Source organism: Armigeres subalbatus, unplaced genomic scaffold (assembly GCF_024139115.2).
Source record: "Armigeres subalbatus isolate Guangzhou_Male unplaced genomic scaffold, GZ_Asu_2 Contig1981, whole genome shotgun sequence".
Taxonomy (NCBI): Eukaryota; Metazoa; Arthropoda; class Insecta; order Diptera; family Culicidae; genus Armigeres; species Armigeres subalbatus.
Window position 1 is genome coordinate 459,317 of NW_026942816.1, and position 22,725 is coordinate 482,041.

The 22,725-nt window shown below is 37.9% G+C and overlaps 1 protein-coding gene across 3 annotated transcripts; it reads left to right on the forward strand.

The window, feature by feature from the left end:
* The first annotated feature begins 1,816 nt into the window (after positions 1–1,816).
* Positions 1,817–21,661, forward strand: LOC134203589 (molybdenum cofactor sulfurase 2-like). 3 transcript variants are annotated; one of them, XM_062678467.1, is made up of 3 exons: positions 1,817–2,097; positions 19,380–20,013; positions 20,076–21,661. In XM_062678467.1, the coding sequence occupies exons 2-3, from the start codon at positions 19,391–19,393 to the stop codon at positions 21,646–21,648; spliced, it is 2,196 nt and encodes a 731-aa protein (XP_062534451.1). In that variant the 5' UTR covers positions 1,817–2,097; positions 19,380–19,390; the 3' UTR covers positions 21,649–21,661. The 3 variants fall into 3 exon arrangements, with proteins under 3 accessions (XP_062534451.1, XP_062534450.1, XP_062534452.1); XM_062678466.1 differs by having other exon boundaries at positions 1,817–2,019; XM_062678468.1 differs by having other exon boundaries at positions 2,013–2,036.
* The last annotated feature ends 1,064 nt before the right edge of the window (positions 21,662–22,725 follow it).

Below are 22,725 nucleotides of genomic sequence, written 5' to 3' on the forward strand. Positions count from 1 at the left end.
TTTCATTTTCTTGAGAGGTGCTCGCACTAACTATGCGCAAAATGAGCCATTCACTAGTATGTGTCGCATCTTCAATCGCTGTTCCACCGCATTTGATTTTCACCTTTCACGGGGTGTTCTTCGGTAACGGTTTTCTACACTCCTCTCAGCTTCCAACAGTACCACACATTAGCATAGGCCATTAGGATATATTATATAATATTAAGTAATTTGAGTCAAACAATTATTGTATTTCTGTTGATATGAAAAGATGAGGAGATTTTGCACCCATTTGAGAAAGATTCCATGGTTCTACTCAAATGGGCTTTTCCCTGCTCCAAATAAATAAATAAACAAATACTGAAGGAGACTTTTTTCTTGGGGCACACGATGCCAACAATAGCCGAAATGCATCCCTTTACAAGGCTCCGTCTTAAAAAGTTTCATTCGTTTTGTCAACATCTTACTAACAGCAAAACTAGCTCGTACTGCAGACTTTGTTGCTTCGATAATCCACTGTTCTACAAATAATTTGAATCAATAAAGCAAATTTAAATTAAATGATCACCTTATCTTTGAAGATCCTTTAACATTTGTTAGCTTCCTAGTTCAGTGTAAATATCGTAGAAGCTTCTCGAGCCACACAGATAAGTTTGGGGGCCGGTTATGAAGAATTTTCTACACCGGTGCGCGGGCCACATAAAATGGAGCCGATGGCCGCATCTGGCCCGCGGGCCGTACGTTGGGCAGCCCTGACGTAACAGAACTCTTCGCGTGTTTCGGCGGGGCGAAAACTTTCGACATTGTGCTTTAAAATTTTGAGCTGATTACACTCCACTTCTTTGTGCAGCTGCTTTTCGATGATCGTTTGATTTTGATTGATCCCAAAAAAGATGGTCCTTTGGACGGATCTTCTGTAGCAAGTCACTTAGGGCTCCTAGTCAGCGATTGTTGCTGTGGTTCACCTTGTTCTTGTTCCCATGTTGGGCACATAACTGCCAAAACGCAACGATTTTTTTTTCTTGACATTAAGTTCCTGGCCTATCTTCGCCATCAAAAAATGTTCCACTAGTGACAATAGCGACAAACTTCCTCTATAATGTATTATCTCTATTATCTCTTATCATTTCGACACCAACATTTAAAAAGGGCGCCATTTAATAATAGAAGAGGATTCGCTGCTTCCATCAGTGATGTTCTACTTGAATATTTGTAACATTCGCCAAATGGTGGCATTCGGCCAAACGGACACGCATTTTTCATTGCCGCTAAAGGCATTATCACCACTGTATGTGAATTAACTTGGGTTTGGAACGATTTCGACCTCACGTTGACGATTTCCAGAGTAACGTGATACTTCCTAATGAGTTGCAGTGCAGGGCAATAATGGAAATGCCACTAAAAGAGTTGATCTGCCCAGCTATACGAAGGAACCTATAATCAACGTTTACTAACACACAAAAGATCATCGCACCAGTTACTTCAGGATTTTATACAAAGATAAACGACGCGTACAATATAAATCATATTGACAACGAACAATCCGGAGATTCCTAATCGAAAACGAGCCGGTTGCCAACCAATAATCCGATCAGATTGTATGCAAATTCGGTACATTATCTGCCGATGTGCGCCGGCTGGTTTCTAAGTGCACAGCATAATGAACGATAAAGGAAAAGTCATATTTAGCAATAAATACCGTTGCGTATTTATCACTGCTGCTGGTGTAGAAGGAGGAGGCTCAGCTGATATTGGTTGGGGAATGATCTTCCCAGATTCCCACAGGGGCTTCGAGAATATAATTGATAAATCGTTCTATCTACGTCATCAGTTCGAATAATAGAAACCACCCTTAGCTCGGATCGATCATTCGGGAGCCGACGTTGGGCGAGTGAAAAGTGTTTCGATTTAAGGATAGATAATTGATGCTAATACACGATCAAGAGTAAAGTGGTGCGAAACCAATGAAGATGGAGTTTGTGCAGGAATATACGGCCGAAGAGGCATACCATATTGAGAAAGAGTTCACGCGATTGAAAGGTACAACGAATCGAGTAGTTCAGTATCCAAAGGGGTTCAGTGCTATTTGGGTGACCGTACAAACAGTTTGTTGAACAAGTTAAGCATGCATTTCTATCGTCATAAGTTTTTTTTTCTGGAAAAAGATGCTTTTTAATGAAGTTGGAAAAACAACTGATCACGTGCTCCTGATTGTTGTGTATCACAATGTAAGATGTTCAGCTGGTGCGTGTTGTAGCAGCTGTGTTGGTAACCCCATTCTCAATCAGTTTCATCGAGCCCTCACGTGCGAGCAAACCCGTTTGCTGTTTCAAAGAAGTGCATCGCACTTTAGTTCTTCACGCACGAATCATTTGGCATGATGGTTTGGGTGATGTGGCTCTTCAAGTTCGATCACGCACCAATTGATTAGATTTTTGACCGCATACAGCAGAACAGAACAGAACAGGGGCCCTCCCTAGCCGTGCGGTAAGACGCGCGGCTACAAAGCAAGACCATGCTGAGGGTGGCTGGGTTCGATTCCCGGTGCCGATCTAGGCAATTTTCGGCTTGGAAATTGTCTCGACTTCCCTGGGCATAAAAGTATCATCGTGTTAGCCTCATGATATACGAATGCAAAAATGGTAACTTGGCTTAGAAACCTCGCAGTTAATAACTGTGGAAGTGCTTAATGAACACTAAGTTGCGAGGCGGCTCTGTCCCAGTGTGTCGGGATGTCATGCCAATAAGAAGAAGCAGAACAGAATAACGCGAGTCCCGAGACCGGGACCCGAGCAGCACAAGTCAGACGAAAATGGTTGCAGCAACTTGATTGTGACTAAATACGGTGACTATAAGTTGCAGTAACCTATGAGGAATTTGTGTGCTGCTTGGGTATCCAAATCGATCGCGCACCTAATCCATTTGATTAATGACGCACAAGAACAATCACTAACTCTTCTACGGGAAATTCTTGTATTAACCACAAGCAGTGGCGTTTTCCTAACCTCGATCTACCTGTGCACATCAACATTGTCATTGTTTGTGTCAGTGCACAGGAAAAAAAGTGAAGGTTACGCAACGCCACTGACCACAAGAAGTTCATCGGAAAATCCACGGAAAATTGTTCAAAAAAAGAGAGAGTCGTTTGGAGGAAAGCCAAGTCGTATATATTACCGTTTGGCTCACAGTCATGTATACACCAGTTCTTTTTTTACACGGTTCGATTTGAGTCGATTATGACCTTTAGCGTTCACTGAGGAAAATGGACGTATGATTTTCAATCAAACGCCTTATGCAAATTTGCCACAAGGAATCGGTATGAATTTCAATATGTTGCCTTATGAATGATGATTTTCATTTGAAAAAAAGTGAAGTGCGGCAGACTGGGTTCGAACCATGGACGTCGGGGTCGGGAGGCCGGTATGTAGACCACACGCCCATCGACGCTTGATTACTCGGGAAGGTAACTGCGTATAAGAAGCACTGTTGGTGGAATAATCAGTCGAAGATTCATAAGGCGCCAGTTATGAATTTCGATAGTCCAGTTCGCTGAGTGTCATAGTTCCAATAAGTTTACCCCACGAAAAAAAATCACAGAAAATCAAAGAAAATTCAATGGGTGGACTTCCGAGCACTCGGAGTATTCGAGAGACAGGTACTTAGGACCATCTCTGGCGGTAAGCTGAAAAATGAAGTAAATGATGAAATAGTGGGGTGAAAATGTTGAAATCCGAGTAATAGTTTTTCTTAGTTTTCACGGAAGGGTTTTAGAAATGCTAAAGGGAAATTGTTTGGAATTTTCAAGGAAATGATTGGTAGGGTAAAAAGCTAAGTAGAAAAACACGCAAAATACAGCCAAAAGTCTAAAATACATTCAGATGTCCAAAATACATCATTTACCCTATTTTTCCAACAAATTCTTTGGAATTTCAACGAAAAATCGTCTACGAAAATTCCACTGAAAAAAATTTCAATGTCTGTTGTCTGTGATTTTTTTCATCAAATGTAGAATAGATTTAATTTACCTATCTAAGGGCAAGAACACTAAATTATAAGAGACTTTATTTTGCCTCATTGGATTCCAATGATCGGGATGAGTAGGTTTTTGAAATTTAACAAGTGATTCTACCCGAAGAATTAGTCTACATTGATCAAATGATGAACTTATTTACAATAAAAAATCACATGAATAAAAATCGATTATTAAAATAATAAATATTTGCTTATTCCAAAAAGCAATCCGATTTTATGTTTATTTTTCTGTACAATACTCATGTAAACTGCTTCTTTGTCTCCTCTACTTAAAAACAAAAATAGACTAGAAAGATGTATTTCAATATTTCAGTTGCATTTCATATTCAATCTAAATCAATTCTTGTATTACCACAATCCTTTTTGGCTGATTTCTGGGTCACTATGCAGTTACAACATATCAGAACCAACGCGAAGTTTGAGAAAAAAGTATCCATTGTTAAGTCAAGAAACACAAAATTCAGATTCTTTTAGTTAAGCTAGTTTTGATTCAACAAACTAAATTGAGAGAGGGAGATTCTTCAATAATTCCTTAGGTATTTTAATATAATATTAGTATCAAAAGGAATTACCGGAGGAATTAACGTAAGAATTCCTAGGAAGGAATTCCTACAGGAATTATTTTTGAATAACTTCTCGGAAGAATTCATGCAGTAATTCCCGGAGGTATTTTCGACTAAAATTCCTGAAGGAATTCTTCTTTTCGAAGCAAGTACCGGAAGAATTCCCGAAACAATGTCCGGAGGAATTTCTGAGACGATTCCCGAATAAATTCCCATGTGAATTTTTAAAGCAAATTCCGAAGCAATTCAGGGTGGAATTCTCGAAACAAGTCCCAGGAAATTCAAGCAGTAATTCCCAGAGACATTTGCAAAAAAAATCCCGTGGGAATTTTCGAAGCATTTCCCGGAGGAGTTCCCGAGGCCAGTGCTGAAAGAATTCTTGAAGCAATTCTCGAGGCAATTTCCGGAAAAATCCCCGAAGCAATTGTTGGAGGAATTTCCAAAACAAATACCGGAGGTATTCTCTAACAATTTCCGGAGGAACTCCCGACGAAAATCCCAGAAGTATTCCTGGAACAAATTCCGGTGAATTCTAGGAAAAAAATCAGAAGAACTCCCGAAAAACATCTTAAAGCAAGCCCAGCAACAAATACCCGAAGCAATTGTCGGATGATTTGCTGCAATTCTCGGGGGAACTCTCAAAGAAATTCCAAGAGGAATTCCCGAAACAAGTTTCGTAGGAATTCCTGGCCCAATTCCCGGAAGAATTCTAGACGCAATTCTCAAAGCATTTTCAGGAGAAATGCTGGAAAGAATTCTCGGAAGAATTTCAGCAGAATTCCAGCAGGAGGAACTGCCGAAGCAATTCTCGAGGAATTCCTAAAGCAAGTCTTGTAGGAATTCCCGAAGTAATTCCCGGATGAATTCCGGAAGTAATTTCCATAAGAATTTCCAAAGCAAGTGCTGGAGAAATTTGCGTGTGAACTCCCGAAGAAATTCCAAAAGCAAATCTTGGAGGAAACCGGAAGTAATTTCCAAAGGAATTCCCAAAGCAAGTCCTGCAGGAGATCCTGAGCCAATTGCCGGAGGAATTTTCAAAGCATTTCTTGAAGCAATTTCCGGGGGGAAATCTTGAACAACTCCCAAAGAAATTCCCAGAGGAATTCTGGAAACAAATTCCAGAGGAATTTTTGGAAGAATTTCAGAAGAACTCCCGATGCAATTTTTGGAGAAAATCTCACAAGAATACCTGGAGGGATTGGTGAACAATTCACTGAGGAATTCTTGAAAGAATCCTTGTAGTACTACCCAAAGGTATTCTAATGAGGATGTTTAATGTTTCCTATATTTCCGAAGGCTTTATTTTGAAGAATTCCAAAGAGCAACTTCCGGAGGAGTTCTTTAACCGATTCAATACGGATGGGTCATATATGACCCAAGACGAAAATCAGCTGTCAAAAATTAGTTTTAAGAGATAGAGCCTTGCTTTCTTCAGCAAAAATGTTCAAAATTAACTGTTCCATCCAGGACAAATATTGCTCAGGTCAGGTTACGGGTACTAGGATGATCTAGAGCATCCGGACTATCCTTGAGCTGTAATTTTGGTGTTCTAAGGAATCAACACCATACTTTAACATATTGTAGATCCAGATGAAAACCGAACTGAGCTCTCGCGACAATCGCATTTTCTCCCGTTTCCGGATGTCGCAACTGCATCGCGAGTGGTGCGCATCTATGTCATAGCTGTGAGCCATTATTCGCACCACTTGCGATGCAGTTGCGACATTTGGAAATGGGAGAAAATGCAATTGTCGCGAGAGCTCAGTTCGGTTTTCAACTGGATCTACAATATTCTGGTTGAATAATTAAAAGTAAAATGCTTTATGATAAAATTCTGCGCCTGTCCAGCGGTATAACAGATATTTTTCAATATTTACGATACTCCAAACTGTCGTTGAGCTCATATCTTAATATTCAAATCGATCAACATGAAGATCTTCCATGTCTCCACCAGTTTTATGAGTTGGAATAGCTCCACGGTACGCCATTACAACATTACAAGCACAATACAGAATTCGTAGAACATCTCCGACACTCCAAACTGTCCTTGAGCTCAGATCTTAATATTCAAATTGATCAACATGAAGATCTTTGATGTCCCCACCAGTTTTATGAGTTGGAATAACTCCACGGTACGTCACTAGAACATTACAAACACAATACAGAATTTGTTGAACACCTACGACACTCCAAATTGTTCTTGAGCTCAGATCTTAATATTCAAATTGATAAACATACAGGTCTTCGATGTACCCACTAGTTTTATGAGTTGGAATAGCTCCACGGTACCTCGTAACACAATTACAGACACACTACAGAATTCGCTGGACAGTTACGACACTCCAAACTGTCCTTGACCTCAGATCCTTATATTCATATCGATCAACATGATGATCTTCGATGTCGCCACTTGTTTTATGAGTTCAAATAGCTTCAAGATACGTCATTACACCAATACAGACACACTACAGAATTCGCTGGACATTTACGACACGCCAAACTATCCTTGAGTACAGATCCTCATAATCAAATTGATGAACATGAAGATCTTCGATGTCCCCACAAGTTTTATGAGTTGGAATAGCTCCACGGGACTTCGTTACACCATTACAGACAAACTACAGAATTCGTTCGACAACTACGACACTCCAAACTATCCTTGAGTACAGATCTGAATATTCAAATCAATCAACATGAAGATCTTCGATGTCTCAACTATGTTTATGAGTCGGAAAAGTTCCATGGGATTTCAGTACACCATTATAGACACATCACAGAATTCGTTCGATATCTACGATACTCCAAACTGTCTTTGAGCGCAGATCCTAATATTCAAAACGATCAACATAAAGATCTTCGATGTCTGAACTATGTTTATGAGTTGGAATAGCTCCACGGGACTTCATTACACCATTACTGACACACTACATAATTCGTTCGATATGTACGACACTCTAAACTACCTTTGAGCTCAGATCCTTTTATTCAAATCGATCAACAATAATCTTCGATGTCCCCACTAGTTCTATGAGTTGGATTAGCTCCACGGTACGTCATTACAATATTACAAACATAATACAGAATTCGTTGAACATCTACGACACTCCAAACTGTCCTTGAGCTCAGATCTTAATATTCAAATCGATCAACTTATAGATCTTCGATGTCCCCACTATTTTTTATAAGTTGAACTAGCTCCACGGGCGTTACGGGGCCCTCCTTAGCCTAGCGGTAAGTTGCGCGGCTATAAAGCAAGACCATGCTGATTTCGACTGGGTTTGATTCCCGGTGCCGGTCTAGGCAATTTTCGGTTTGATCCCCCCCCCTTTCCCAGTAAGAACGCACTTTGTGAATGGCCACCTTACACAAATTTCATCAAAAATAGGAGCTTTTCTCGAAAAAACAGCAGTTACCAGTCTACTAAGTATTTCGATGAAGAAGATTATTAATAAGAAACGTCATCATTGATACTCTGCTTAAAAAAAGTTTACCCCTAGTGTGCTGCATGTTGTCAGCAGTGTAGCAGACTTGACGTGTCGATTCGAATCTGATTGTTTTTGATGATTTCAGAACTAAAATGAAAGTTTTACTGAAGCGCCTTATGTTGACGATTTCTCAGAATCACATCAAATGGTTGCAGAGGAGCTGAGAAATAGATTTTCTTAACAACATGTTTTAGATATTAATTATTATTAGCCTTCGGGGTGCAACTTACTCTTATTCTGATCGATTATGGAGTAGCAACAATTCACATGTACATCCGTTCATCAAGATACGCCGTGGTTCCCGTAGACCAAGCGGAAAGAAAGAACAAAAAATGTGGATGCGATGTTTCTGATCATAACAACATGGTTTTTATTTCGCACGTACGTAAGTACTGTGTAATGATGTCCATTGGAGCAATTCCAACTAACAAGCAAGCTTCAGAACCTATGAATAACTCTGTTGCCATGGTACCGTAGATATTCCTGGAATGTTATGATTTGTATATACTGGTGTAATGATGATTCTTGGGGTTTCTCCAACTAACACACAAGCATCATTCTGTTGGTCTTGTAGACCTCCAATATGTGAGCTCAAGAGTGTTTTGGAGTACCGTAGATATTTTGGGAATGTTGTAATCAGTCTTGCAAAATGTCGTGACCATCACCAGATGATCAGATATGAAAACAAAAACCACCACGCTTTTAAACGATGTTCTTTACTGACAATCACTGCAAGCGCATCGTGACATGTAGAAGCTGACACGTGAGTACCTTCGGTAAGCGTGACACCCAGATTGACAACCACAAGCTGAGAGCCATAAAGAGCATCAGGTCGGTCAGCTGTCAAAAGTGCAGGTGAGCACCGTTATTGATTGATTTTGTTGTTGTTTGATTGGACTGACGTCGTTTTTAATTGATAAATTGGATAAATCAATAGTTAAATTAAGGGTTCATTCACAAATTACATAACGCTAAAATGGACCTGAGGACTGAAAGCCCCCATCCACCCTCTCGTAATGTATTTTGTATGGGAGGGTTCTGAAATTTGTATGGGCCGTATTTGTGAATGGCTCTAACTAAGTTTTTACCAATTTGATCCAGACTATCTTTTGAAAAAGGCCAAATTTTTTTTATTGTTTTTTTCAAATGGATACAATCAAAAAACGACGCATCCTACAAAAAAAATGTTATATGGGTGACTATCGCAAAACCAGTCAAAGTTTCTAATAAAGATATCGGAAACAATTCAAATTGAGCCCTACACTGAAAAAAAATCAGTTTCAAAAATTAAAACTCGATTTGATTTTTTGATTTGTATGAAATTGTGTCTCAAGATAGGTGATTATGTTCCCTACCAACCGTCCATACATCGCAAGCTGGGCACTTTGAAGGAAAAAAAGTTTTTCTAACAAAAACTTTTTCTTGTCGAAATTATTTTCAGTGTATTTTTATCCGTTGCGATTAGTTACGACCTAAATATTGTACTCTGCTTGACTGTACAGGAATATTTAAATATATGTATGTATATGTTAAATCCACTGGCACTCCTTGACACTGAGAAAAAAAATCAATTCCGACAAGAAAAATTTTTGTTAGAAAAACTTTTTTCCCTTAAAAGTGTCAAGCTTGCGATGTATGGACGGTTGGTAGGGAACATAATCACCTATCTTGAGACACAATTTCATACAAATCAAAAAAAGGGTTATTTCGCAAATCGAGTTTTAATTTTTGAAACTGTTGAAACTGATTTTTTTTTCAGTGTAGGGCTCAATTTGAATTGTTTCCGATATCTTTATTAGAAACTTTGACTGATTTTGCGATAGTCACCCATACAACATTTTTTTGTAGGATGCGTCGTTTTTTAATTGTATCCATTTGAAAAAATCAATAAAAAAATTTGGCCTTTTTCAAAAGATAGTCTGGATCAAATTTGGAAAAACTATGTATGTACTTTTCTTTTAATAGCACCTCTTAAAATATTGCACAAAAAGTCAATATAAACAATAAGAACACTTAAATGTTCCCAAAAATTCTATTTTGGCTTCATGCATTTTATCACAGCAAAAATCCATTAATTCCGCTAAGTGGATTATTCCATTGCTGTCGAGCGTTGATTTCGAACCAAACACCGCATAGGTCAAGTGATCATCACGATAGTCAAGATGACATGGATATGACAACCACAACATCAGGAAAGTTTTCCTATCATTCATGCTGGTGATCACAGGCAGAAGAAGTGAAGACATGGTGAGTGACCAAGCGCTAGTTGCTAAAATGTCACTTTCATGGTGATCGTTACACCAAGCATGTGAGATCCACATTGAGCATCACAATTGAGTACTTGACACATGACCTGGATTTTGTTATTGCCACGCTTTGCGTGACTTGTACGGTGACACTTTGCAGCACTGGTTGTAATTTTCATATACTGGTGTAATGATGTCACCTGAAGTTTTTGCAACTAACACATAAGCTCAGTAGCCTTTGAATCACTCTGTTGGTCTTGTAGACCCCCAAGACCTGAATTCAAGAACGGTTTGGAGTACCGTAAATATTCTGAGAAAATTGTATTTTGTATATACTGGTGTAATGATGTCCCATAGGGCTTCACCAACAAGCTCTAAAACATATGGATCACTCTGTTGGTCTTGTAGACCTTCAATATCTGAACTCAAGAATGATTTGGAGTACCGCAGGAACTCTGGGAATGTTGTGATTTGTGTATACTGGTGTAATGATGTCCCATGAGATTGCTCCAACAAACACACAAGCTCAGGACCCTATGAATCCCTCTGTTGATGTTGTACACCTTCGATATCTGAACTCAAGAATGGTTTGGAGTACCGTTGATGTTCTCGAAACACTGAGAATTGATAAAAATAGTTTATTTATGTCTCAAGTACCATTTCCAACTTCATAAGAGGATTGAGGCCCCGTAAAACGCTTTGTTGTTTATGTAGATCATCAAGATCTGAACTCAAGGAAGGTTTGGAAGTCCCAGAAGATCTTTAAAAAATGATTTCACCCCACATTTCAACTTTTTTATGGATAGCATCCGTTTTGAAGCCGTTTGTCCAAAATTTATGTTGAAACAAGGCGAAAAAAAAAATCCGTGTTGAATCGCTTAAGAAAATACTGAAATACAAGAGGATTCTAAGAGAATCTCCAGGAGTAATACCAGGAAGATGTCCTGGAGGAATTGGAGGAGGAATTCCTGACTCCTAGAAGAATTTTGGGTGGAACTCATGTAGAAGGAAAAACTCCAACAAGAGTTCATTATGGAATTCCAAGAAGAATTTCTCCAGGTATTTACTTCAATTCCATTAGGAATCCCTTCTGGAGTTCCTCCTAAAATTCCTCCACGAGTTCTTCCAGTAATTTTTACATCAGTTCTTTCTGGCATTCCACCAGGAGTTCCCATCTAAAATTTATCCAGAAATAATCTTCTTTGGGAATTCTTCCGGGAGTTCTTCCAGAAATTTCCAGAAAAAGGTTTCCAATCCAGCTAGAACAGTTAGATGAATTTTAGGGGAAACTACTGGAGGCACGTCAGAAGAAACTGCTGAAGAAACTCCTGGACTGTTAATGGAACTGCTTAATGAATTTTAAATTGGAACTCCTCACAATCACCATCATATCAGCTGTTAACTGACATTTTGGGACCAATTTTCAATTTGAGCGTTACTTATTTTCTCCAAACCTAATTTCTCTACCTGAGGGAAGCTTATTCTGTTGAATGCATACCGTGGTTTGTCCAGGAAGTGCTTACTTTAGCAGAAATTTGCTTACTAATGTTTGTTTACAAAATACGTTATGATTAAAATTTGTCTAATCGACCAAACGTTGGTTATGATGCGGCTACGCATGGGCAAGTTCGTTAGAACAGTAGCTATTTTAATAAATAAACATTCAGATACAAATCTGTTACTTTGTACTGGTCGGGTAGTCAATACGCAAAGCATAACAGACGCACATAGGGGTATTTTCGCAATCTAGCCGGAATAAATTATTTTATCTCTCAAACTGCTATATTTCACCTTATTTTATGATACTGTGATGATAACTTAGCTGAAATATCAGTTTTCTTAATTTTTACTTTTTGACCCATGTGCTTTACCCTTTAAAACCTTGAAAAACAATGGTAATTCCAATTAATTCATTCTCATCAACGCTGCTTCCGAAATCAGCTCAACTCTTTGTGTTTGCAAGGGGAAATATAGAGCTAAAAGATGGTATCATGGAAATTGCTTTATGACTCTTCCTCTTTTCATAGGGAGGTTGAATGTATGTTATAGGCCATAAATGCCTTAAATACAGTACCAAACTAAAAACATCCGCGTTCAAAATGGCGTAAATTTGCGCAAGATTTTTCTTCGGGATCCTAAAATATGGACATAAATGCGTCCTCTCTATACTGAAATATTACCGAATATCATCGAATAAGTGTTTTATAGCCTATTCAGATTACGCCATTAATGACATAATAATTGGCGTTTCAGGGTAAATACGCTTTATGATGTCATTATTTACGTAATATTCCATACATTTTGCGCTGTCAAAAGATACCCACTAAAAAGAGTCATCAAGAATTTATTACGAACAATTATTACGAGAGAGCTTTCGTTCTAACTGGGATGCAGGGAGAAATTCAACAAAACAAAACTGACAAGCGTCACGCTCTCTTTGCCAGAGAGAAAATTCTCTCTGTTTTCATTTCGTTTCGTAGTTGACAGTCATGCTCTTTCTGTCGCAGCAGGGTCGAATGCATGTTAGATGGAAATCTTCTGAGCGCTGAAGAATAACTCGGATTGTGATGGTTTTGTGGAAAGCATTTTATATGATGAAAAATAATGATGATAATTATTTATTCTCCATTTATTCAACATGAATTGTTTAAAAAACAGATGCTCTCTAGAATTAACATGAAATATTTAACTTAAACCTAGATTTAATAGAACAAATCGAATAAATTTTCAAATTTCAAGGTCCAATGCGGAAGACAATTTAAAACGTAGGAATGGTTGTAAAACGAATATATTTGATGAATAAACATGATTTCATAAATTGTTTCAATTCTGCTCCTTGAATGGCTTAATATACTTTGGATTTCAACATTTTTCACGTGGGACAACTGTACGATTTGAGTGGGATGTATATATAAAGTAGAATAACCTTAAATAAAACATGGATTGGTAATGCATTAATTCATCCAAAATCCAGTTTAAATTATATCACATTCACACGATTCGATTTTGTTAGAAGTTGTATCATTGATTGTCGAGTAAAACGCAATGGTTCAGTTTTCATTTTTGAAATAAATTGCTGAGTTGCCCTTCATACATGGAGATCAGGGTGGCCACTGAAATTCAATTTTCGAATTCCCGGTTTTTTCCCGCTTCTCCCGGTAAATTTTGTCAAAATTTCCCGGTTTTGATTCAATTTGAAAACAAATCAGGGCTAGTGTTTTAAATATAACTAGGTATTTTATTTTTTTATCAAACCGGAGGACAGTTTTATATCGAAGCAACTGATAATTCGTAACGAATCTTTCAAATAGATACATTAAATTACCTACCAACAACTTGTTATGCGAAATGCTTTATGAACAGGAACACTGAAATTGTGCGCTGCGTGGCCATGTAGTTAGTGTCAGCTGGCATTTAAACAACATAGTAATAACCACATTATCAATCGCTCCAAACTTTTCAAAACTGTTTTGGGTTCGGATCCCATCGCAACCCTACATTTTTGTGTATATGCTTGTCAAACTTATCTGAAGAAGTGGCGAGAAGGAGAATTAGGAAGCACACAATTAAATTATCCGGCGCTCGTTCGGTTTATCACGGTTTATCGTTCTATCCGGATAAAATATTGTGTGAAAATACTTGCTCACGGGAGAACATGGAAAAATTTCCCTCCACGATTTAGCATGTTTTTAACTTAGAGAGCAATGAAGTAAGTGAAGTAGTATAAAACCGCACCATAGTTATTGGTATTGCTTTCTAAAAATGCACAAACTTATAGAACAACTTATTCGAATACAGATTCAACCCAAAGACCCAGATCTTTGTTTCCTAATCTAATCTAATCTAATCTAATCGAACACAAACGCAGCCAGTACAATGAAAGCATCCTGAAGAAACATTGAGTTAGATGACGCCCAATAATTTTTTTCTTCGAGATGTATCGTGTTCAAGTAGTCACTTCAACATAATACATATCTCGCTTAACTTTTCAAAAGGTCCTAAGTAACATTTTTTTCATGAATTAATTTGAGTATTGCAATCAAAAGCTTTCATGTTGTTCTGTTGATTGCGCTATTCAAATTAATACATGAAAAAAATGTTACTTAGGACCTTTTGAAAAGTTATGCGAGATATCACGAATCTACAGGGGTTGAAGGATGCGTGGACATACCGTACCATACGCACCGCTTTCTTTTTAAGTGCTTATTTGGTAGTTGTATATAAATATGTAGTGAAATGAATAACATTATAATAAGAAATTATATCAAATTTTATATATACTTGAAGACTATAACATCAACTAGCAGCCAAAGTTAACTCGGCATGTACATCTCTTGTAGAAGAAGCTGGAAATTGTAAAGAATTTAATTATATTATACAGACCCAGGTCTTTGTTTCCGATCAAAATCATTATTTTGCTCCCTAAAACAGATTCAAACATCTTTTGGACATAAAAAAGATTCGATGCGTAATTTTTTCTGTTTTCTATCCATTACAATAAAATTTTGGATTTATTATTCAAAAGTTTATACATCCCTTTCAATAATTAAATATTTCAAAGTATTAGAACTTATTCCTTATTTTTCGTGTAACAAGTTAAAAATATATCTTAAGAGCATTTATATCATTTATATATCTCAGTATCATAACCTTCTATTATATTAGGTTAGTTGTGGGAAACAAATTAAAGATATTATGCTCTTTAAAATATTTTTTTTTTTTTTTTTTTTTTTTTTTTTTTTGGTGGTTACAATGGCAGCTGTCCCTTGCTATTAATCTACACTGTACCCCGCCCATATTGGCTTCTATGAGCCTCCCGTTTTTCATCATCACACAGACGTTCCTAAGCGATGTTGCTCATGTGGTCACTGTTATGGGCCGTGTTGATGAAAACAAGGATTTGTATAACAGCCCACCCCCATCATTATAAGCACTTAGTATTGTCAAACTACCATCACTAATATCAACATCACTCTTTTCTTCTTTTTTACCTTTACAAAAGTATAAGCTCTGCCACTACGAATCATTTCACTCAGTATAAGCAATGAAATCACGCATCATATTCACCTACTATCATTACGTTAATGTTAACATAGTCATCATGATCACCGAAAATTATTGCGGTCACTATCACCGTATCGTTCTTTCTTCACATTCACAACTTCTCCACTATCTTAACTCTCTCAAGCAGGAAACCAGCCTCAGAAACGAGTCACCGAAAAATCACCAAACGGTCAAAACCGAATTACTAAGGGTCTGTCTCATTTGGAGAACCAAACCCAAAATTGACAGTTCGAAAATTAAAAAATCACCCCGTTATAAGAATGGCTGGTGCTACCCAGCAATTCCAATAGGACATCGATGGAAAATGATTCGATATCTGTCAAAAGTAATCTTGCTCTGCGAGCAGGGTTATTCGATAATCATCGAAATGTCACTTTTAAGTCCAATTTCAGTTTAATTATCCAATTGAGACAGACCCTAAATCGTCGGCACCATCTTTGTTCATAATTCCGTTCAACCTTTCCAAATTCACGTCACGACTTATACCATGTTCACACTAGGGCCTTGTAACATGTTATTCGGCTATCTTGATGAGCTTTCTTTTGTCGATAATTTGAATAACATGTTATTCAGGCCGTAGTGCAAACATAGTATTAATAAGTATATAAGTCACGGCTTACGATTTTGTTGAACATATATTGCAGTCGTGTGTTTAATGATGAGTCGATTCACTTAATTCACTTCACCCATGACTGCCAACACCGCTACATCAATTTTTACATCAACTATATTTTGCACTTCTCAGTAACCATCCTAAACAACACTTCAGCATAATTTTCCACCTATTTCCTAAATCAATTTTTAGATTATTATTTTGATATAATATACACACACACTCACAGAAACATATATACGTTTTTCACAAATGTGCATATATATAAACAAAGTACGGTTATCATTTACGAAGTAAACACATATGATATATACATTTACGCAATGGAATAAAAATATTATAAATTTATAAGTTATTTGCACTTACCATGTATGTATTCTTTCTATCTACTTACCACTTATTAGCTTTAATAAGTGTTTACCAGATTTCAGATTCTTCCGATTCCTGACGATATTAGTAGGATCATGTTGCTTTTGGTGTTGGCTCTGAGTTTTCTTAATTTCGAAGCTCCATCATAATTTATTATAGTTGAGATCGGGTTAGATAGTGAGGAAAATAATGAAAAGAATGGATATTAGTAAATGTCATTTTATTATTTATGAGGTTCTTTTAAATGGGATTCTTAAATTAGTGTAGTGTTATATTTAATATCAGTCGGATTTAGTCGGATTTAGCTTGTTTTTTCTAATTTCAGTTAGAGATTTATATAATAAGTGATTAATTTGGTTACAGCATAGCTGGGCCTTTCGACGATAATATCGATTTATTGAATAATTTTTCCTCAATGTGGTCCACGTTGTCTTGTAACTGATCTAGCAGGAAATAATGAGCACTCCATTTTATAACTTATTTTTAACATAAACGTTGACTACGATAAAATTAAAGTCTCTTCTAAAGTAACTCTCTAGTACAGGATGCTAGACTTGGATCAGCTAAATAGTATCTTCAAAACTATGTCGCATAGGACATTAAGCTACGGAGCCAATGTTGAATACATTCAAATGAATTATAGATTGTTGTGAAAGGAGGTGTCTGTATCGATTATCTATTTTGACATTATTCAGTTACAACACAATAGGAGGCTAAGCACAATTGACTGACTATTAAAAGGCTCTTTATTCAATAAATTCAGTCGAATTATACCACACCTCCCTTAGCTTCTATCCGCGACATGTAGCACGCACCCTGTCGGTCATTGAGGAAACCGAATAGGAGTATACGAATTTACAATTCAATTCCCATAATCTACACCACTTTCTTTATGTGTATTCAAATAGATCCCAACCCCCAGTTCGTATACTCCTACCAGCACAGATTACAATTCTCCTAGAATATATCAAAATTTGTGGAGAATTATAATCCAAAGCCCAGGGTTTATGCTCTTTAAAATATTACAGACAAAATCTCAAAGTATCAAAAAATACCATTTTTAATAATGTAGAATGTTTGAATACAATTCCAAACAACTTTTGAACATGTGTTTAAATATATATTTATCACCATATTTTTTTTTAATGATGTGCAATTGAAAATTACAAAAAAAATAGTCGAAGTACCTGATGTAAATGCAAGCTTGAAGAATAAATTGAAGTTTAATACATTCACTCAAAAGAATTAATAATTCGATATTCGATTCTATGCTTGCCCCATAACACAATATTTATGATAAATGTCACTCGAAATTGATTAAAAAATGATCTAGTGACAACACAAACTGGATTTGGGAAAAAATATCTATTTAATATTTGTACTTCTTTCACACCATATACTAAAATCAAATAATTCAGTTCTTATTAAATTGACTGAGTAATAAACATCAAAGATTAAGAGGTGAGCCAGCCTAGGGCTGAAAGGCTCTAAAATAAAGACAATAATAATTATAACATCAAAGATTAAATCTTTTCCTTATAACAACTTCATTAAAAACTTTGAATAATTTTGAATGTAGCTTAACGAAAATATTTTTTCCCGGTACATGTCCTGAATTCCCGGTTTTTCCCGCTTTTTTTCCCGGTGACTTCAATTTCCCGTCTTTTTCCCGCTTTTCCCGTTTTTCCCGGTTCGGTGGCCACCCTGGGAGATACTGGTGGAAATACATTTTAGTTCGATAATATTTCTTGAAAATTGGTCCAATCGTAAGAATTCCCAAAAGTATCTAATTTTTTCTATCAAATCTCCGTTCGATCATAGTACAGAATCAAAATACTTTTTAAACTTAAAAATAAATTGAGGAATAGTCTGATTCCCCGAAGAACAGCACACCCAACTAATGAATGTAGCTTCGCTCATTATCCTTAATGAGAGCTTCAAATATTCTTCGATCATCCCTTTTCATATTTTTTTTTTTATATTTTTTTCGTAGAAACTTTGATCAGAAAAAAATGTTCGATTGTCGCCACACAAATGCTTGATTTCGCAAATTAAATTTTAAAACTCTCCTTGAATTCAACCCTGCATTAGCATGCAAATGAGGAAACATGGAAACGTCAAGATATATTATCTTGCTGCAGTCTGAACACCTCGTAATAATTGGATACCCTCTCACTTAACAAAGTCATAAATAGCCCAATCTGAATAGGCTATTAAGCTTATTGAAAATATGAGTAACATTATCTAGTTTCAGCTCGAAAATGGACTTCGAATTACTCTTTTGTATTTCTGTTCAGAACCATTCATTCTTGTCAAAAATATGTTTACATGATACTATTTTGTCTACTTTTTCATGGTATGTACTGATCTGTGGATTGCTGTGACAAATATTTGACCACAATAGAACATACCGAACGTAATCAAATTCAACAGAAAAAATCATTAATTTTCTCAACGAAAAACCTCTAACTTTCTAGAAGTGTAGTGGTAAAACTTTAAATCTAAATAGAAAACCTAGTACTAGGAGTCGCTCGTCTACTATTCAGAGAAGTTTGAGGCATATTTGGACTGCTCTAGGACAATTTTGAAAATTTAACTTTATTCCGGCTAGAATGGTGAAATACCCCTATGTGAGACGGTAGACATAATTTGAATTTCCCCATTCTGTATTTTATACGAGGTTCTTTGGTATTGTGAAATTCGACGGATAAAATAAGTCCCCGAAAATGACATTTTCTAGGAAATAACATTTCTCCAAAAACGACTATTCTTCGAAAATAACATTCATTTATGTAAAATCGCATTTCCAGAAAATAATATTTCCGTAGAAATAATATGTTCACAAAAAATCTATTTTTTTTCAAAAATTTAACCACCTCAAAATAAAAAAAAATGTTCTATTTGGAGAATAAGTTCAGATAATAAAAACATTAGGTTGAAAAGACATTGAAGACAAGACAAGAAGAAAAAGCCTATGTTGCCTCATATACTTATGCCTAACCACTAATGAACAATTTCAATGTTCCAGGTAAACACTACATGGACCACGCCGGAACTACGCTCTACGCGGAGTCGCAAATCAAAGCCATACAAACCATGCTCGCCGGGAGCCTCTTCTGCAATCCCCATAGCAGCCCATTGACGGGAAAAATGCTCCAACAGGTCCGGCATCGTTTGCTTCAGTTCTTCAACGTTCGAAGTTCCGAGTACAGTTTGGTGTTCACATCCGGTGCCACTGCAAGTCTAAAACTCGTAGCGGAAAGCTTCCAGTTTCGTATGCGGGATAAAACTGAATCCGACGAAGGAACATTCGTTTACCTGCGTGATAATCACACCTCGGTTCTGGGGATGCGAGCCATTGTAGGGACCAATCGGATAAACGTAATTGAACGGAAGGACTTACTGCGTCACATGGACGGGTCGGCCAAACGGATCGGAAAATCCAAACCATCGTTGTTGGTGTTTCCAGCGCAGAGCAACTTCAATGGGACCAAATATCCGCTAGATCTGATCGAAAAGGTGCAGCAAAATGGACTGATCGGATTCGACAACGAACGGTTCTACGTTTGTCTGGATGCTGCCAGTTATGTATCGACCAACTTTTTGGATTTGAGTCGCTACAAACCGGACTTTGTGTGTATGTCATTTTACAAAATTTTCGGGTAAGTTCGAATACGAAATTAAAGCAAAACAAATAATCTCAGTTATTGTCAACTATTTGCAGCTATCCAACGGGTTTAGGGGCACTGTTGATCCGAAAGGGATCTGAGGATGTTTTGGATAAGAAGTACTACGGTGGTGGAACAATTAAGATCCTACTCAGCGGGCAGAATCTGCATCTCAAACATGATGACCTGGTGGAACGGTTCGAGGACGGTACCCAACCGTTTCTTTCGATCCTATCATTGCTGGAGGGCATGAGTACCATCCAAAGATTGATACCGCCGGCCAAGGGATGTCGATCCATGGAGCGCATTTCGAAGCATGTGTTCAATTTGGCGAGATACTGCTATCAGAAGTTGGCAGCATTGCGACATGCTAACGAGAAAAAAGTTATTCTGTTCTACGTGGATACGCATTATGAAACATCCGATCACCAAGGCGGAATCGTCACATTTAATGTGTTGAAAGATGACGGAAGTTATGTAGGTTTCTCGGAGTTTGCGAAAGTTGCAGGTCAGCATGAGATCTATGTACGAACAGGTTGCTTCTGCAACGCTGGAAGTTGTCAGACAAACCTTGGGCTATCCGACGAGACTATACTGATGTTCTACAAAATGGGTAAGATCTGCGGGGATGACACGGACATGATTGAAGGACAACCGACTGGTACAGTTCGTGTCTCGTTCGGCTACATGAACAAAAAGGAAGATGTTGATAAATTAATTGAGATGGTTCAGAACTGTTTTGTTTCCAAAACGGTGGGTAAAATAGTAAGGGTTATCCCTATCATAAACCTGGCCAATAGTGGACTTGTTTTAAAAGCGATCAATGTTTACCCGATACGATCGTGTGGTCCGTACCAAGTAACGAGCACTTGGCCCTTGACAAATCGTGGCTTGAAGTATGATCGTGAATTTACGATTGTCGACAGCAACGGAAATCCACTGTTGCGAAATAAGCAAACCGAGATGTCTATGATCACGCCTAAAATAGATCCAAGTCGTAGCCTTCTTATCTTAACACACCCCGCCATGGAAGATCTGATACTGAAGCTAAACCAGCTCCCAAAGCGATCGATCGTTCTATCAAATGACGAGCATTCGGTCGATTGTGGTGACACGGCAGCCGCTTGGGTCAGCCGAGCATTGCGTTTGCCGAGACTTCGTCTATTGCGTGACCGGAATAAATCCGAACACAAACTTCTGATGATCGATTGGAACGCGTTGAAAAAGTTAGGCGATGAAGAAGCAGACGATCGAACTATCACCTGGCTTATAAACCATCTGCGGGGCAGCTTGATTGTGGAAGGTAACACCCAAGCGGATTGGCAAGCCTGGAAGGAGATCAACGTTGGCATACAGCGATTCAAGATAGCGGGAAATTGTACTCGATATCCGATGATCCATGTTAATCAAACGGGTGATTCCATTTCGACAAATACTTTGAAAGCGATCGCCAACGTGTTCACCAAGAAGATTCCACTGGGGGTTCACCTGACAGCTGTAGATGACAAATCGCCGGACGAAAATCTAGAATGTGGGACATCGGTGGAACCGGTCCAAAAGAGCGATTCTTTGAAAGTCCAAACCCTCGCAGACTGCGTTTCCACAACGTACAATTTTCTCGTTAAGTAAATTGTGATTATTACTGTCCACGTCAGGCCTAGTTTTTATTCCAAGCATCACAGCCATACACCGCAAACAACTTGAACTGGTAGTAAACAAACCCCGCCACGCTGTTTACTATTATGCAAATGCGAATGCTGCAAAACGGAGTCGCACCGGGCAGCAATCATCATTCATATGCAATTTTCCTAACTGGTGAGGGTTTTTTTTTCGCGTGCGATGATAAGTAGTTCACTCTCAAACCGTGTTCTCTATGGTTGAAGTGGCATGTAAAAATTTGCCGGTTATAGACACGCTAGGGCACTATTCGCAACATTTGAAGTGCCATCAGTCCTCCGTTCTGATAAGCGGACAAGCTCACGGGTGTGTCGAACGCGGCCCGGATCGTTCGATTCAGTTGTAAGCTAATTGTTTATTCTAATGGTTGTAATTAGCTCGCCGTCCTAGTTGAACTAACACGTTTTGGCTGTTAGGAAAACAAGTGGGAGCTTCCGTAGCCGGGCTGTAAATAGTGTGATGTAACGAAGCGGTGTGGTGATTTATTTTGACGAAGTTGCTCAGGAGCAAGCATCGTTGAGATTGATCTATCAATTGAGATGATTTACCACCTCGACGGCCTCAAGAGATCCTTCTTCTTTTTCTTCTTATTGGAATTACATCCCCACAATGGGACAGAGCCGCCTCGCAGCTTAGTGTTCATTAAGCACTTCCACAGTTATTAACTGCTAGGTTTCTAAGCCAAGTTACCATTTTTGCATTCGTAAGATATCATGAGGCGATGATACTTTTATGCCAAGGGAAGTCGAGACAATCTCCAATCCGAAAATTGCCTAGACCTGCACCGGGAACCGAACCCAGCCACCCTCAGCAAGATCTTGCTTTGTAGCCGCGCGTCTTACCGCACGGCTAAGGAGGGCCCCGGCTTAAGAGATCCAACTTTTCTAAAACTAAAAACACAAATCCAATGTTTTCTGAAACATAAATGGTTCTTCTGCTCATTGCAAGAAGGTTAGTTTCCGCATACATTTAATTCAGTCAGTGTCAAACGAAGCAGCATGTCTCTTGCGCATATCTAAAACCATATGG